Consider the following 16,221-nt stretch of genomic DNA (forward strand, 5'->3'; position numbering starts at 1 on the left):
TGAGATAAGCCTTTTCAAAAGGGAGTTGTCGAAGCTACTGGCAGACTGACTGGAATAAAAGTACCCCTCACTATGTCCTACAGCTCCTCTTTCTGGGTTGTGGATCTCTGTGTCTTCTATTAGTATCCTACATTACAAAATTAATTGTATTTAAGGTTCCTGTTTCCCTGCTGTCAAAAACTGAGTCTGGTAAACACTTTTGGTCCCCTATGAGCTGTTTTTATGCTTCTTGGGAATTTACTTCATGAGTCAGTGTCTCTTAATGCTTGGGAAATAGAGATAATATGCTTTGATTTCACTGGGGACAACAAACTTGCTGGATTGAGATTGTTTCCTGCCTTTAATCACATGATGGATCTTTCTCTGTACAGATTGGCGCATCCTTGTAAGATGTAGTTGTTTCTCAGGGAGAGTTTGTCTATATATTCTATATAGGAGCCTATACTTGAGATGTTCTTGTGCATCCTTTTTCTTCATTGACTGCTCCCTCCTTTCCTCTGACTCTTCACTTCTCCTGAAGCATCTGAGCTTCCTCGCTGCTTAAGACACAACTACCCAACTGTTTTACTTTCCCTGGTGTCTCCTGGTACCAGGTCTTGAACTCCTGTGTGTTCCCGAGGGCTCAGAGACTCTCTGATGTGCACATGCTGAATGGACTCTTCTTCCTTTCCCTAGATAGTGTCAGCCTGGGAGTCCTCCAGATTATGCCTCTTGCAAAAATAGTAGCAAAACTTAAATGGGAGCGCTTCTGTGTCCAGCTATTGTCATCTTTTCAGCTGCTGTCTCTGGCTGGTTATACCCAAACTGTTAATGTACAGCAGCTCAGGGTCTAGCCCGAGGCAGGTGTCCCCCTTCCCTAGATGGCTCCCAGCAGACAGGTGCTTCGTCTCTCTACCAGAAAACTAACCATGGGCTGCTCTGTTCGCTTCTGCTGTTTATAAAGATCTACTTTTGGCTGATGGTCAGTGTCTTTAAGTGGTCCTTTAATCATCTCTGACCCAGAAGCATACAAGAATCTTAACTGTGTAGGGTATGGAGAGGTACAGAGCAGTCTTCCCGGAGGAGCTCGGGATGGTGTTCCTGCCTGTTCCCAGAGGCCCTCTGTAGTCCCTCCAGAGATGGGTGCAGTGCCTTCCACAGAGGGCCTCCCCTCCAGGTTTTGGGGGATTCACATGCCAGCATTGCACAAAGCTGGAACTTCATTTGCTTGTTGCTTGTCTCAGCTGCTGTTCCGTTAAGAAGCGGAGGTCTTTGCAGTTTCGAGACTATCTAGGGGACAGCCAGGAGGGTTTCAAGTGGCAAGTTTCCTGCTGATGTTTATAAGTAAGGCTATTTAATTTTTCTTTGCAATGATAATAAGCAGTCTGGAGGAGGGAGGGAGAACAATGAAAGAAATGGTCATTTCCACCCACTCTGTGACTACTGTGTAACCAGATGAATCAGCTCAGCTGAGGGGATGATACCCTCTAGAGGAGTGGGCTGAAGGAGAGGCCAGAAACGCAGCAGTCAGGGAGCTCCTGTCCGAGCAGGGATGTTCTCCATCCACAGCAGATCTAATCTGGGAGATTCCAGCTTCCCTGCCGGAGATTTCTATCACTTCTGTTGTGTTGAGCACCAAATCAATATGCTCTGACTGTGAGGCCTTGCAAGGAGGAGTGGGGAAGAGAGGACTTTTTTAAGTTTAAACAAACAAACAAACAAAAAAAAACCCCAAAAACTATTTTCATGAAAACTCTGGCTAAAGAGGAGCTGTTTATAGAATGCTGAAGTTCGTAAGCTTGGTGTTGCAACAGGAAATCTGTGCTGGGAAAACAAGCTGAACTGCCTCTAGCTAGCTAAATAATCAGTGTCGATCCATGACTAATGCTCCTGAAAGACTGAGTTGCTGGCTGAGATAGGAGAGGAGTCAGCACTGAGCTGCACTGGATCAAAGACAGGAGTCAGGCAGGAAGGCTACTGTGAGGGCATGAAAACATGTGAAGGGTCTCTGGCAAGCCAGGACAGAAATTTTTCTCAATGTGGATCAGTAGAATACTCTCCCACGGTGAGCAAAGAAATGGTAGTTGGGCCTAGTGTAAAAGAAGGGGAGTTCTGGGCTTGTAACTCCATGGTGGCCAGTCAGAAAATCCATTTCTGCCTTAATTGCAGCATGGGCTCAGCTCTGTGTGTGGTGGAAGATTACTCAGTGGAAGCTCTTTTGCCCATCGTGCCTCTCTGTGGAATTAGTGGCAGTCCGGTGTGATAAGTGTATGGCGCTCCTGGATCCCTGCAAGTAGGGTGACTTGCCATCCTGATCAGCCAGGGATTTCAACTCCTTTTAGTGCTGCTTTGTGTTTAGGATTCCCCTTTTGCTGATGAGAGCTTTCCCTCTCTGCCCTCTGGCACAGGTGCACAGACATGCTCATGCCACCTCTCAACATATTCCCAGTCATCTTTGGCCCTCAGTAACCAATTCCCATTCCTACAAGCGTAACATAGCTGTTGGAAGACAGGGAAGCAGTCTTAATTAACTTAGCGTGTGTTCCCTGGCAGCCCAGGCTGGTAGCTTGCAGCAAAATCTTGCTGAGTTCTTTAAGGCCCTGTGGGGAAGGAAAAGCCATTAGTACTGGTGGTAAGTCCCAAGGTTCAAACCTTCATGTCCTTTGGCCGTGCTTTTGGCAAAGGTTTTCTTTCTCCCTGTCTTCATTTGTGTAATTGCCCCATCTGATCTGTCCGCTGCCCCCCCGCCCCCACCAGGTGATTTTGCAGAGATGGCTGGGAGCACAGGAGATGCTGTTCCTTCATACTTGCATAGCAATTTTTCTATCCAAATAACTTCTCTTCAGTTTTTCTTGAGCAGGTCCTGCATCCAGTTCCATGGCTGTATTCTTAGGCCAGTACTGTATGCAACAGCAGTCAGTCACTTAATCATGGAATTTGACTAGATTGTATGGAAAAAAATTCACTGTAAAAGTACCGTAACCTGCTATGCTTTTTAAACTGCTTTGTAAGTTTTTTTAACAGTAATTTCCTTTCACTGAGTCATTGTTCTTGGTTTTTTTCTTTTTTTAGATGAGTTTTTCCATCACCCATTCTTGGATGCAAGTGCCTCTATGAAGAAATGTAAGTGTTGCATTTTGATTGCTACCTTCTGAACCATGACATGTCTGTCTTTGCTTCTAGTTTAAAAAGAAGCAGAGACACCTCTCTGTTCTCTGGGTTATTTAAGCATGGATTGAGGTTTCGTCAGTGTTGTGTCCAGATTTTGTCATCAAATGTATTTAATTTTGCTGAATTATCTTCAAAGGGAGGATTTGGGGCTATTTAGAAACCTAAAGTTAGAAGTAAATCTAGCTTTGAAATATATTCAGTTGCTTTCTCTGAAGTGCTTGGCCAGTGGGAATGCTTGTAGGTAAACAGGACTATGCTGCATGATCTTGTTTTTCATCTACATCTGTAAGAGGGGTAGTGAATGGTGTGCAGGAAACCTTACATTGTTGGTGCAACTTTAGGCCAGGTGGTACCTTAGGTTGGCTGTGCCAAATGGCAGGCTCCAGCTACCAAGTCTTGTTTAAAGATTTACCTCCAAATTCTTGCTAAATCTGCTAAGTCTTGTTTTAGAGAGGTTCATTTGGGGTGTTCTGTGAGAACTGGCCAAGACAAAGACACATTTCCATCGAAAATCCTTCCTTTCCTCTTCTGGACCAAAATTTTTGAAACTTTCCAACCGCATATACTATTATTCAGAGATTTGTTTTCAGTGGAAAACAATTCAGAATTGCTGCCAGTGTATGCGATAATATTCTTCTGGCCAAGAGACTTGGTCTGGTAGAATTGCGTGTGCTCAACTTCCTCCTCCTGGAAGGATCCTCCTGGGCCTTTAATCTCCTGAATAAATGATAGAGCCAAGGTTTTTCAGCATTGGCTGATCTGAGGAGCCCAACTTACAGGGCCTGGATGTTTCAGAGGAAGTGTGCTCAATGCTTTCTGAACACAGAGCCTCGCTCGGATGCATATTGCGGTGCATGCCTTGTCTGACATCCTTGTTACGCCTGAGAACCCCTTGCCTGCACCTTGGTGGTCCCAGAGCAGGACTTCTCAGTTGTTCCTGATATGAATTTTTAACTGTGTACTTAGGTGACTGTCCTCCAGGCAGGAAAAGACGCTTCTGGTTTAGGGGTGCTTGCAAGCTGGCCCAGCCCCTATCTCCAGCTGCGCCAGCAAGATCTGGGGCTAATCGTGTAAAACAGGGCTGCTCTGCAGGCAGGAAAGGACTCCGCCTGTGCAGGACTGCTCCTAAGCCAGCCCCGTTCTCAGCACCAGCTATGCCACTGCCGTGTGGGAAAAACCCTTCAAAGCCTGATCACCCTGTGAGCAAGGAAGGACTCCCTCAGCCCTGTCCTGCCTGCCCACCAGCTCACCTCCTACCTCCAGATGCTCCATTGCTTCATTGGCCTGGGGAACAGAAAATCCTACACAAGCAGGAAAGGATTCTCCCGACTAGGCCTCGATTTCCAGTTTCTCCTGCACCTTCACTGTGTGGAAACCAGAGGCACCATCACGATGAGAGGGTTGTTCTCCTAGCTAAGCCTTTGCCCCCAGCTGCACCAAAGTTAATAGCATGGGATGCAGGCCCAGAAAAGAGGGCACCTTTACGGGTAGGTAAGGACTATCCTAACTCCAGACCACTTTCCTGCCCTGTTGGTCTCCGCCTCCAGGCTTGTGTCCGCAACCTGGAGCCCTCTCCAGGCAGGAGACACCATTACTGATCTCAAAAACGTAAGAGAAGTATCCCTTCGTTGCTGGAGGTCTTCAAGCTGTTGTGCACTGGTAGAAGTCTGTTACTTGAGAAGATAGTTCGTGTAGTCTGCTCTGGAGGTCTCTGCCACTGTCAGGTGGTAGGGATAGAGGAAGGCCTCTGGGAAGTGGGGAAGCGCAGTGAAGAGCCTCAGTGAGAAAGGCTGGATGTTGAAGTTATGGTCCTTTTGATTCCTGAATAGGTTAGAGAGGAGCCAGTTGTCAGGAAACAACTGTGTTAGTCATCTCAGTTAGAACTTGCCAGAGATGTACGGGACACTGCTTAACATGGTACTGTGCTTAATATTTACAGTCTTAGATTAAGTAAATGACTTCACAAGGTTACAGTTGCTCAGGGGCTAGCTCCCTTGGCTTTGCATGCAGAACTAGGACCAGTCCTAAAGTTTATCATGCTGCTTCATCTAAGTGTGTGGCTCTGCACCATGAATGCAGGAAAGATGCAGGAGGAGGGGGCAGGCTTTTGCATCTGAATCGTGCGCAAGTTGGATTTGTTTGTTGGTGTCCTCAGGCCTGTAATGGAGAACTGGGGGGAGGAAGAGTGTGCTGTTGTATTTTTGCTCTCCCTGGGACCTGATAGTTGGACTACCGTGACTTCAGTGAAAGCAGGACTTAGGTCAGTAACACTTGAGTGTGCCAGTTTCTCTTAAGAGAGGTTGTTAGGTAATCCATACCAACTTCTGTGTTTCAGCGTAGTAGCTGTAAAGTGACCAATGCACCGAGATCTCAGCTAAATTTGGGGATCACTGTGCAGCTTTTGCTTAGAGGAGCTTCCAGTTCAGAGGTGCCTGCACTGCATGTGCATTTAGGTCCTAAGCCAGTTTTAGTGAGCCAGCCACCTCCTTTCCACACCAGGTTGCAGCGCAAGCAGAGCGTGATGACCTGTACCCCTGCAGGCTCGGATACCCCTCGGATAGCGGAGGCAGCGCAGGAGTTGCCACTACTGTGCAGAGCCAGTTGCAGAGCTGAGAATGTAACCTAGGCTTCTGAGCCCCATCAAGGCTGATCCAGATTTGGTCAAAACACAGGGATTAAAAATAAAGAGCCGTAAACTGTTTGTTCTGTTCTGATATATCTTGGTACAGTTTCTCATGGAATTATGCAGGAAGCTTTTTTAAGATAACAGAATTTCGGAATTCAGGAAAATCTTGGAATTCTCAAATGTCATTCCAAGTGGATGATTTTGAGGCTGCCTGGAGGGTTTTCCCCTAGTTTAAATATAAACAGGCATGTTTTTCAAGACACTTTAGCAAAATCAACATTTTTTTCATCAAAAATCTTCAAATGCAACACTTCCGGCAAGTACATCTTCTCCTCTGCAGTCTGGAGGGGATGTTTGTTCTCCTCTCCTCCCTCCTCTCATCTCATTTCTTTAGTGACCAAGAACTTAAGTCTTCTGACATCCAGAGTGTATTGCAAAGCTGTCTGTTTGCCACAGGCTTTAGCCTGAAGAGCGGTTCAAGGCCTTGAGTTTTGTTGACTAACTTGTTAACTTTATTAACTAAAGCACTAAACTAATACTTTTTGTTTGTTTATTTATATTTTTATATTGTGGGTTTTGTACCAGTAACTAAACCTGTATTTTAGATATGTAAAAATATTAATAAAGTCTTTAAAATACGCTGTCTAGTCAGTGTCGTCTGTCTGCAGCTAGGTCTCTGATCAGCGTGCGGTATAGGGGAGGTGTTACAGCAGTACTGCATAAGAAGGCATAATTAGATGCTTGGGCAAGTCTTCCCTCAGTAAACACAATGTAATTGGTACCCATGCAGAATATTTTGGAGATTTTTCTGCTTGTCTTCAATGAGTGGTAAACTGGTACCTCCTTTACTCTGACTTGAGAAAATAGGTAGTGTGAACACTTGTGGTTCTTAAGTGTAATATATCATGCTAGCGAGATGGTTCAGTGTCTGGAATATCTGACTTCTTTTTTTTATCATCCTTATAACCATATTGTGCATAAAATGCTCAGGTAGAAACTAGCAAAAATAACCATAGCTTCTACATATAAAAGATTTTAATGGTGCAATTTTTTTTACTCAAAGTACAAGGAAGTTTGTTTTTTTGAACAAGTGCCTTTCATTTTTGCACTCAAACTACTGCCTTGTCAGACCGCGGTTAAGAGCGACTTTTGATGACTGGTTTTGATCGAATGCAGATAATCACAAAAATGCATCCCTTCAGTGTTTGGGTTGGATTTAGAGTCCAAACAAAGCCTTTATATATATATAAAAAAAAAAAAAAAAGTTTGAGGCTCAGATATTTCTAAGATAGCTTAGTTTCTTGTAGAAAGATTTGTCAGGAGTTTATTCTGCAGGTGTGTATGTGATAGAGTACAACTGCTCTTATCTAGGATCCAGGCCTGTATCAGGATCTCTGCAGCTGGGGCACAGGCTTGTCTTTATGATTCTTAGCTCTCCCATTTTGAAACCAGTTGACATTAGTTATGCAACGTACGGGATGACTGTTTTGTTGCTGGAACAAGTTGGAGAGGGCAATTATGAGAACAGATTTATTTACATTACAATTACAATCCAGCAATTTTTGGATTTGGGTGGGGGCCTACAATTCATCTTAACATTCCCTTCATTCAGACTTGAGCTGAAAACATGATGAGCCAAGTGTTTGCACCCTTTTTTAATTTTAAACTGGGAGTGCCTGGGTGTGTGGAGAAGATGGAAGCAAGTGTCTTGCTTTCAAGCTGTCCTATATGGCTGACACCACAAAAAATGCACCAACAGGCATATGGTGGTCAGAGGTGGTTCGTCAGAGCCAAATCTCATGGTTCTACATGCATAGACTCAAAGGCTCTGTTTCTAATGATGGGATCTTTTGAATTGGACTTCCTCCTATTACAATGTGGATTTTGGGATGTTATTGTTCTTTAATAATATGATTAAACAGATTGCATCTAAAGTTGTGCTTAATGCAGATATAATTTTGAGTTCCACTTCATAGTGGAAAAGTCTGCCTGCTTGTCTTTTTTTCTAGATTAATGGAAAGTTGTCCAAAGCAAACAGACAAAAATAGAAGACTCAAATCTAGCCAGGTTTAAATCAATAATAAACACAAAATCAAAAATAGGATGCAAGAGATCTTGAAAGAGACCTGACATGACTGTAATGAAAATACTAATTCCAGGAAAAAAATAAACAGCGAAGCAAATATTGCAGCTGACATGTGAATACAGTTTGGAAATCACTTACCTCTTTTTAAAAGGTCCTTTGCATAATAGGAGAGGTTGTCTATATAATGGAACCATTCACAGGATAAAAATGGGGAGGCTTTTTCCCCATTAGTCTTCTGGTTTTAAATATATAGGGAAGGTACTAGGGATTGCTCTGCAGGCTTTGTGGGGGTATCTCTGAGATCAAATATACGTAGATAAAGGCAGGACGGAGCTCTCCATTCTACAGGCAAGTTCTCAGATACCTCAGTTTGTTCCCCGATTGTGGGAAGTATGAACCAGCTGTGCTCAAAAAGCAACATCTGGCCAAGCCCCAGGCTGCTGGTGATGCAGCTCACCAAGCCTCGGCCCTGCAGTGTTCCCATCTCCACGTACCACAGCCCCTGTTCCTCTACCGGAGCCAGCGCAGTGTGTGTTAACAGCATGGTCCCATCGATGGCACAAAATCAAGCATAAGATAGATGTGAAGGCTGACAGGCAGCCTCTTGCAGAGCTTTGGAAAAAAATCTGTGTGTGGACCTAGCCTGCAAAACTGCTGCGAGTGAACACCGTAAATGCGTTATAACACAGCACGAGAGGGCATCCCTTACCTCTTCTCTGCTCGTTAGTTTTTTTGCCTTCTACCCTTCATCTGACCTGGCTTCTTGTGGTGTTCTGGGGCACCTCTATCTCGATTTCCACTCTCTTCATCTGCCTGACTTCCCTGAACATGCTTAGCCTCTGATGAAACTCCTTATTGCTGGCATAAGCTGGGAAGGCAGGTAGGTCAAGATGCATGGCAGAGCAAGTAATGGGTCTCTACCTAGAACTGTAATTTCTCCCCCATATATGTCTTGAAGAGCCTTTCCTGTCAGTCAGTATTTTTTCCTCCCATTCTTGCTGTTACACATGTGCGAGTGCATGCGTATGTGTCACTGTAAATGGGTCACAAGCAGCAATCGTCCTAGGACTTACTATTGCAGAAGCCCCAGGACTGCCCTGGGTTGCTTCCAATTTGCAGTAGAACTTGCCTCTTGAAAAAAGTATTCAGTTTTTTAATATTGCAAAGGGTGGAGGAGGTCACTGTGACTGTACCAAAACTGTTGCAGTGGTTGATTACCTGTTAAAAACACATGTTTTTGTTTTACGTCTACACGTGTTTGGCTTTGTTTTCCTGTTGTTGGATCTTATTGCATCTCTGTCGGACTGAGGAATTCAGTATCTAACTTATTGCTCCCTTTGTGCCAGGAGACACTGATCTAGTCATTGTTTAACCCTCTTTAGGCTGAATGAAAAGATTTTGTAACATCTTTCATTAAAAGGCATATTTTCCCATTCTTTTATCATTAAAACACTTTCAACAGTTAACTGCAGAGAGATGTGCTTTTATTTTTCTAGCTGGTTGAGTAGAGTTGGTTCCTTTGTAGTAGCTAATGTAATCAGTGACAGAGCTAGCTTTACTTCAAACAGAAGCATCCTTCTTTCTAGGTGTTATTACCCCTCCTTGCATTAAGCATGGAGTCATTGAGCACAGATTTTGTAAAGTTAGAAGTCTAGTATAAGTTTCTAATTTTCTTCCAGCACAATAGAAGAGGAGCAAAGCAAAACATTCCTGTCCTCATTTAAGCATTGCCTTTGGTTTCTGTCTTATATCGTTAAAATACCAAAATTGGTGGGAGAGTAAAGTTTGACTTTGAGCTGCTTAGTAAAAGACTCTTTTTGCAACTTCTGTACCATTCAGTATCATGCTGGGAGATGCGGGAATTTGAACCACTAAATATTCCGAAGTAGTCTATTAAAGTCCTTGACTTATCTTTGAGTCTTTTGAGTCTTTGAAACTTGACTTTTGACGGGTCCTTGACTTGTCTCCTCAGCTGAGCTGAGCTCTTCTAAATTATTTACTGAACCTCACTTGCACAAGTCATTGGAGTTAAATATTGTTTTCTCCTTTGGTGCCTTAATCATCTTTTCTGCCTGAAGGTCAATGCTAACTAGTCCTTTCAGGATGAGCTTTCTGCCTCTGTGAAGGTTACAAAAACTAGTTCAACAGTGAAGTGAATAAAATGTGCAGTTCTGATCCTGAGCAATAAAACATAAAGTAAAGGTGATGCAAAATGACCAGTGCTGTGGAACAATTTCTGTACAAGGAGAGATAAATAAGCAAAACCCCTTCAAATTGCAGAAGAGGTGATCCAGGGAGAATGTGTTGAGTTATAGGAAACAATAAACAATTTCCTTGTGGAATAACTAATTCTGTGTTTTTCATTGCATGTGGCCTGGGAAGCCCAAATAACTTTTGGGGCATCAAGAACTTACTCCGCTTTGCAAATAAAGGGAAAGATGTACAGAAAAGATGCCTTGGAGGCTCATTAGGCAGAAACCATCTCACCAACTATGGGTCGGCTGTAACACAGCGGATCTGATCTTAGGCAGGTGTTCAGAGAACTTCCACCCCAAGAGCGGTAACTGTGAAATGTGCGTGTACGAGTGGATGGATGCAAATCTGATAACCGGACAGAATGCTGACTTTACTCCTGTTCTCCATTAATTGGCATCCTCTGGTACATGAGATGAATCTGATGAGAAAAGATGAAAAAGACCTTTTATTATTGACTGTTTTTAAATTCTGACAACTTTTTTTGACTTGTTTTCTTTCCCTTGTTTTTAGCTGCTTCTGTGCCAATGCCTTCTTATCCCAGTTCAGGCTCCGGTAGCTCCTCCAGCAGCTCTTCTACTTCCCACCTGGCATCGCCTCCTGTAAGTACAGCTCAGAGGGTTCGGTACTCTTATTAATGGTCTCCCTGCTTGCTCCTTTGAAACAAGGTCTTGGCTTTTGCTGTCATCTGGTCAAATTACCAAACATCATATTTCAGGTTGGGTTCGGCACAGTGTCCTCTGCAGTCTGTTTAGGGTTTGGATCCTGAAGATTGTCTTCCTCTTCACAAGGAAGTAATAGGTTGTTGTTGTCTGTTACGTGAAAAGCCTTTGTGGAAGAAGGTGACATTAATGACGCTAGCTAGCCTTGCGAAAGATAGAAAGGAACCGAAAGGAGTCAGTAGTTCAGGGTTTAGCCCTGGTTATTTGGCTGCAAGCTTTCTGCCCTTGAGCAAAGTCTCGGTAGTGTGACATTATACCCGTCTTTGGTGCAAGGTGACCCTCCTCGTTTCTGACCACCATCCCCAGGCACCCCGGGTGCCCTCTCAGCAAAGCTGTGTGCTCAGACCGGACTGGCCACAGTCTGCTGGTCTTGTCAGAGTTGATCTGAACTGATGTTTTGATTTTCCTCTGGTTACCTGAAATGAAGAAAACTTTCCTGAAGGGCAGAATATTAACGGACCAGTGATGTGACATTCCTGCAGCTCGCTGAGCCGAAAGCTTGTTTTCAAAGGCTCTTGGTGAAAGCTGCCTTTTGGGTTCTTTGCGCTGAGGAATGCTGGTGGTGTGACGGGTGGAGGAAGGGCGAAGGAGTGAATTTTCTTCTCTCTCCCTTGGAGTCGTTGCTTGTCTGCTTTGGTCTCTCGGTGTCCCTGGGCCCAGGCTTCTCAGCCTGCTTCAGGAAGTGCCAGGACGGAGCTTTTCGTACAGTCTCTTCCGGCAACATGGCGCCTGGTGTGGGTGAAGCTGCTGCAGGTGCCCACGATGTGGGCTGGGCAGGGGGAGAGCTCTGCCCCCTCTGAACCTCACAGAGTCGTATCCCCGAGGGCCAGAGTTGCGCTGGCCTCTGCCCTGCCTGCAGCCCCAGGGAGAAGGGCTGGCGGAGGCCTCGTGGCTCCAGGGACGGCTAGGTGGTGTTCAAAGCAGGCTCTCCCCTCTGTACCACCCTTGAGCGTCCCAACCAAGAGCGCTCAGAGTCGCTGCCAGATGTGAGGTTTCCCGTGTTAGGAGCGTACTGGGCCAGGCCGGGTCTGCCTTCTGAAGTTTTGCTGGCAGAGGTGGGCTGGCTCAGCACGCGAAAAACGCCGTGCCGGCAGAGGGGAGCTAGCATGCCCTATGGAAAGGGGACAGCTCTGCCAGCTGGCAGGTTTCCTTCTGCTGGTATGTGCTGCCTGTACAGTGAGGGAGGGTCCCCATAGCTAGGGGGGAGAGACTTTGGAGAGGGAACAAGGCCTTAACAGGGCCCAAGCGAAAGCTGATTTAAATCTTTTCAGCCTAAAAATGCATTAGGATAAAGATTGTCTATGATCTGCTCAGAAGGCAATTCAGCTGTCTTAAGGCTCTCTTAAGCCACCTGGCCTCCTCCATCTGTCTGCAAAGTGTAAGGATTGTGGAGCTACCCATCATTTGGCTGAAGGATGAGAAGAAATGGGCTGTCTAAGGTCTGTCCTGCCTCTCTGATGGCTGAGAGGCATTTGTCTATTGAACACTCAGCTTCCTTTAGGCCTGTCTTCAACTCGTCATCAGCACTACAGTAAAATAGGGTTGTCCTGATAGCGCAGACGCATTTACGTATATGTTCCTGAGCGGTGCTTACTGCTAAAGTGTCAGCAGAGACCAAGCATGTACTGTTTACAAAAACAAAACAAAAGAACAACCAAAAATCCCTTAAAGCTCTTCTGTTTCTTACTAAATCGTGTTGGTGGAAAATGCATGATTGATCCAGAAAGCCTCAGCAGAGGGATGCAATACCTCAAGTGAATTCTTCCTATCTGGGGTGTGTTTGACATGCTGGTACTATGTTCTGTGTAACAAAAGAGGCACTGTTCTGATGTGGACTTAAAAGACTGCGCCTTCTCAGTAAACAGCTGCTTCTGGCAAAGTGGCAGCCCTGGTTTATCATCAAAACGTTGTCTGTAGCCTTTTATAGCTCGATTTAGAGGATCCAGCAGAATGATGAAGTAGCTGTGCTGAAGCCAGTGTTTGTTTTCTTCTTGAATTAGCAGTCCCTCGGAGAGATGCAGCAGCAGCTGCAGGAGAAGGCTCTGACATCTCCTACCCAAGATTCTCCCGGCTTTCTGCATGCATCTAAGGACTCTGCTGGAAGCAGCAGTAAGAATTCATCCTGTGACACAGATGACTTCGTTATGGTCCCAGCACAGTTCTCAAGTAAGTTGGTCTCTGGAAATGTGTTTGCAGATGGACCAGAAGTTCTGCCAGAGAGGGTTGTGGATGTTAAGGATAGTTGCTAGAAAGTCAAAACACTGATAAACCTGTACTTTTTGACTGAATGGTAGGAATGTTTTAGTTCCCAAGCTGGAAGAGACATCTGTCTCACTGATTAGTTTCACAGGACGTTTTGTAATTAATTATCTTTGAAGATAGGATTTGGGAATAAAGGCTATTTGGGGGCTTGAGTAAGAGATTGAACCTGGAAATCCAACTGGGAAAGATGATAAGCAGGCTCACAGGCAAATGTTTTCTTCTCACAGAAGCTGTTCCCATGTCATCCTGTTTTCAGTTTTACTCAGCAGCATAGTCCAATACAAGATTTCAGTTAGCAGACTTCATTTTATACTTGAAAAATACCCAAGAAACATAAAAAGCTGTTGGATTTTTCCTCAAACATCTTGAATTTCATTCTAGCACCCCTGTGTGTTTTTATTTTCATATGAGTTGTGTGAAGATACGTATGTGCATAGAGGCCAGGGCCCCAGCTCAGACATGCACCTAAGTATGTCTATCCGTAAATCTTACTTAACCAACAGAAAGGCATTCATCAACCTTGACCATGTGCATAGTGCTTTGCTGAATTGGGACTTGGTGGTAACTGCTGTGATGCTTCCCTCCACAGTTGCACCACTCATATTAGCAAAGAAATTTTGAGGGGGCAACCTGGAGTCTGCGATGGATGAGTCTCTGCTGTGCAGTCTTTATGATAAGGAAGAACTCTGTTCTTCATATTCCTTCCTGGGAACAGTAGTAGGACCAGGGTAGACATGTCTGGTGCTACTCAGATATCCACTGTTCAGATGTTTTGGTGAAGGTGAGCTCCCCTGTGTTACGTATCCAGCTGCCAGCTCATGTTACGGCCCCGGATTTTTGCCGCTTAGGACAGAGATGTGCCCAAGCCCTACGTGCAACATAATACTCCTGTGCTTTTACAGAATAGCTAGTTGTTTGCACCAAGTTGGCATGTACCTGTTGCCCCAAACAGTTCTGTCAATGCTTAGCCATCTTCCAAAAAGAGGCCCCCTTTCAGCCTAAATTTTCCAGAACTTCAGGGTATAAGGATCAGCCGCATCCACAGACATAGATCAGTCTCAAACTGCATGAATTTGGCAAAATGCTGACTTCAGAAGTAACTTAGCTGGTCTTCAGAGAGGAGGAAGTTCTACCCACAATCTCAGTTGCTCTAAATATATCTCAGATTAATGTCTCTACACTTCCATGTTCTATAGGTGATATAACTGCTGAGGCTGCAGGAGGGAAACCAATCCAAGACAGCCTGATGTACAGTGGGTAAGAGCACCTAGGCAACTGAAATTGCTTAGTCTTTGGAGCATACTGTGCGTTAGATACCTTTTGATTCTGGTGAATGGAGGGAAGATGTTGCTGAATTAACTTTCATTTCGGATGATTGTCACATAGCTGATTCTGACCAATTTTCAGTTTTCACTGTTAGGTCTAAATCAGAAATATGTATACAGGACTGACTGTGCCGATATTTGGGAACAAGCTGGAAGAAAGCTTCCTGCCCTGGTAGTGTTTGTAACATAGAGGTGTCTTTCAAATCCTCTGCATTTGCAGATAGGGAATTTCAGAGATATTGAGAGAGAAAACAGGGAGGGCCTGGATGTGCACTCAAGTCTGATCTTGTTCTCAGCACTGTGTGAGTATTGGCACAGAAAGAAGTTTGAGTTGGAACACAGCCTGGTATGCTGGCATGCCGTTTTTTGGTCTGCCAGGTGAAGATCCCAGTCCCTTTCTCCTGTCTGTATCCAAAGCCTAGAAACTTGCTGTAGCAGTAGACTCCATGATGCAGACAGTATACAGATAACCCTTCTGCTGCATCCCTCTAGTTTTGTCAATAGGGAATGAAGAGAGTGAAAGTGCTAGTTTTCCAAACTAGTAGTGAAAAGAAGCCTTTATCTTCAGGTGCTGTTCTTCTCTTGCTGTTTGTTTCATCTGTCTTTGTTCACTCTCTATCAAATTCACAACTGGAAAAGCAGTTGTAGAGACAAACATCACAGTGAAACTTCACTAGGTTCCTTGGGTTAGGAAGAGTTGTGCTAATACAAATTTATATGTTTTGTAAGAACTAGAACATATGTATTCTGGTGTGAACATGCACAACTTTTAGAGTGGGTATTTGTTTACACTTAGCTTCATCTTCCACCAGAACAAAATTGTATTGCATTTGCTTTAAGGCTGTTAGTCCAGGTTAAAATGACATAGGAGAAGTGCAGTGTAAAGGGCTGGTCAGTCATTTAAAGCTCTGCCATGCCATCAGCATGTGGCACCTGAATGCCAGATTGTGGGGCAGCATGACAGCCTCATGGGCTCCTATGACTAGGCTTGACAGAAGGTGTTAGGCAGACACAGCTCTGTTGCTGTGCTCTGTAAGGGGGAGCAGGGTTGTTTCCCAGGCTCTAACAGCTATATTCTTTTTCTTATTTTCCAGGAGTTCTTTGGTGACTTCAGCAGGCTTGGAAAGCCAGGGAAGGACACCATCTCCTTCACCACCTTATAGCAGTTCTCCTAGCCCATCCAAGTAAGAAAGACTGTTCAGTGATGACCATCCAACATTGATTTATTAAACCCATTGACTTCCAGGAGAGGATTTTGCAGATCTTGGGAGTGTTGGGCAAGGTCCATACCTCTTCTTGAATTAAAGGGTTACAAGAAACACCTAGGAGAAACTCCAAGCCTTGGGGACTGATCAGTCCCAACTGCAGACCCTGTCTCTCCTTTTTCTGGCCCTCAGGAGGGGCCCGGAGAGAATGTAGTAGAGCTGGAATTAACTCTGTTCCCTGGGGGAACAGAGAATATTCTCGAGCAGAGAGTAAATGTACCCCACTGGCACATATGTATTGCTAGTCCCCCTTCTGTGTTTAGCCTGCAGAGGAGATGAGTATTCCAGCTAAGTTCTTTCCTGCTCAGTTCATGCAGTAATTTGGAGCACAAAAAGTTAGCCAACGCTGAAACTATTATGGGCTTGAATTGCTGGGCAAGGGGCAGGAGGACAAATGTGGAGGAGTGTTGCTCATCTCTCCTTGCTGTTGAAGGACGGGCCTGGTCCTGCCTAGTTGTTTGCAGTTTGCTTGAGGCTCCAAACAGCTCATTGCACTATGTATGTATAAAATACTGCTGCTACGTGGGCCTTG

At 44.7% G+C, this 16,221-nt stretch overlaps 1 protein-coding gene across 3 annotated transcripts in view; it reads left to right on the forward strand.

The window, feature by feature from the left end:
• Nucleotides 1-16,221, forward strand: part of ULK1 (unc-51 like autophagy activating kinase 1) — an 85,128-nt gene that overhangs the window by 43,672 nt on the left and 25,235 nt on the right. For all 3 annotated transcript variants that reach the window (XM_026095305.2, XM_026095308.2, XM_026095306.2), the window contains 5 exons: nucleotides 3,052-3,102; nucleotides 10,629-10,717; nucleotides 12,838-13,003; nucleotides 14,296-14,356; nucleotides 15,519-15,608. In XM_026095305.2, coding sequence (XP_025951090.2) covers nucleotides 3,052-3,102; nucleotides 10,629-10,717; nucleotides 12,838-13,003; nucleotides 14,296-14,356; nucleotides 15,519-15,608 — 457 coding nt within the window. The remainder of the gene's footprint in view (nucleotides 1-3,051; nucleotides 3,103-10,628; nucleotides 10,718-12,837; nucleotides 13,004-14,295; nucleotides 14,357-15,518; nucleotides 15,609-16,221) is intronic.

The sequence above is a fragment of the Dromaius novaehollandiae genome, chromosome 17, assembly GCF_036370855.1.
Source record: "Dromaius novaehollandiae isolate bDroNov1 chromosome 17, bDroNov1.hap1, whole genome shotgun sequence".
Lineage (NCBI taxonomy): Eukaryota > Metazoa > Chordata > Aves > Casuariiformes > Dromaiidae > Dromaius > Dromaius novaehollandiae.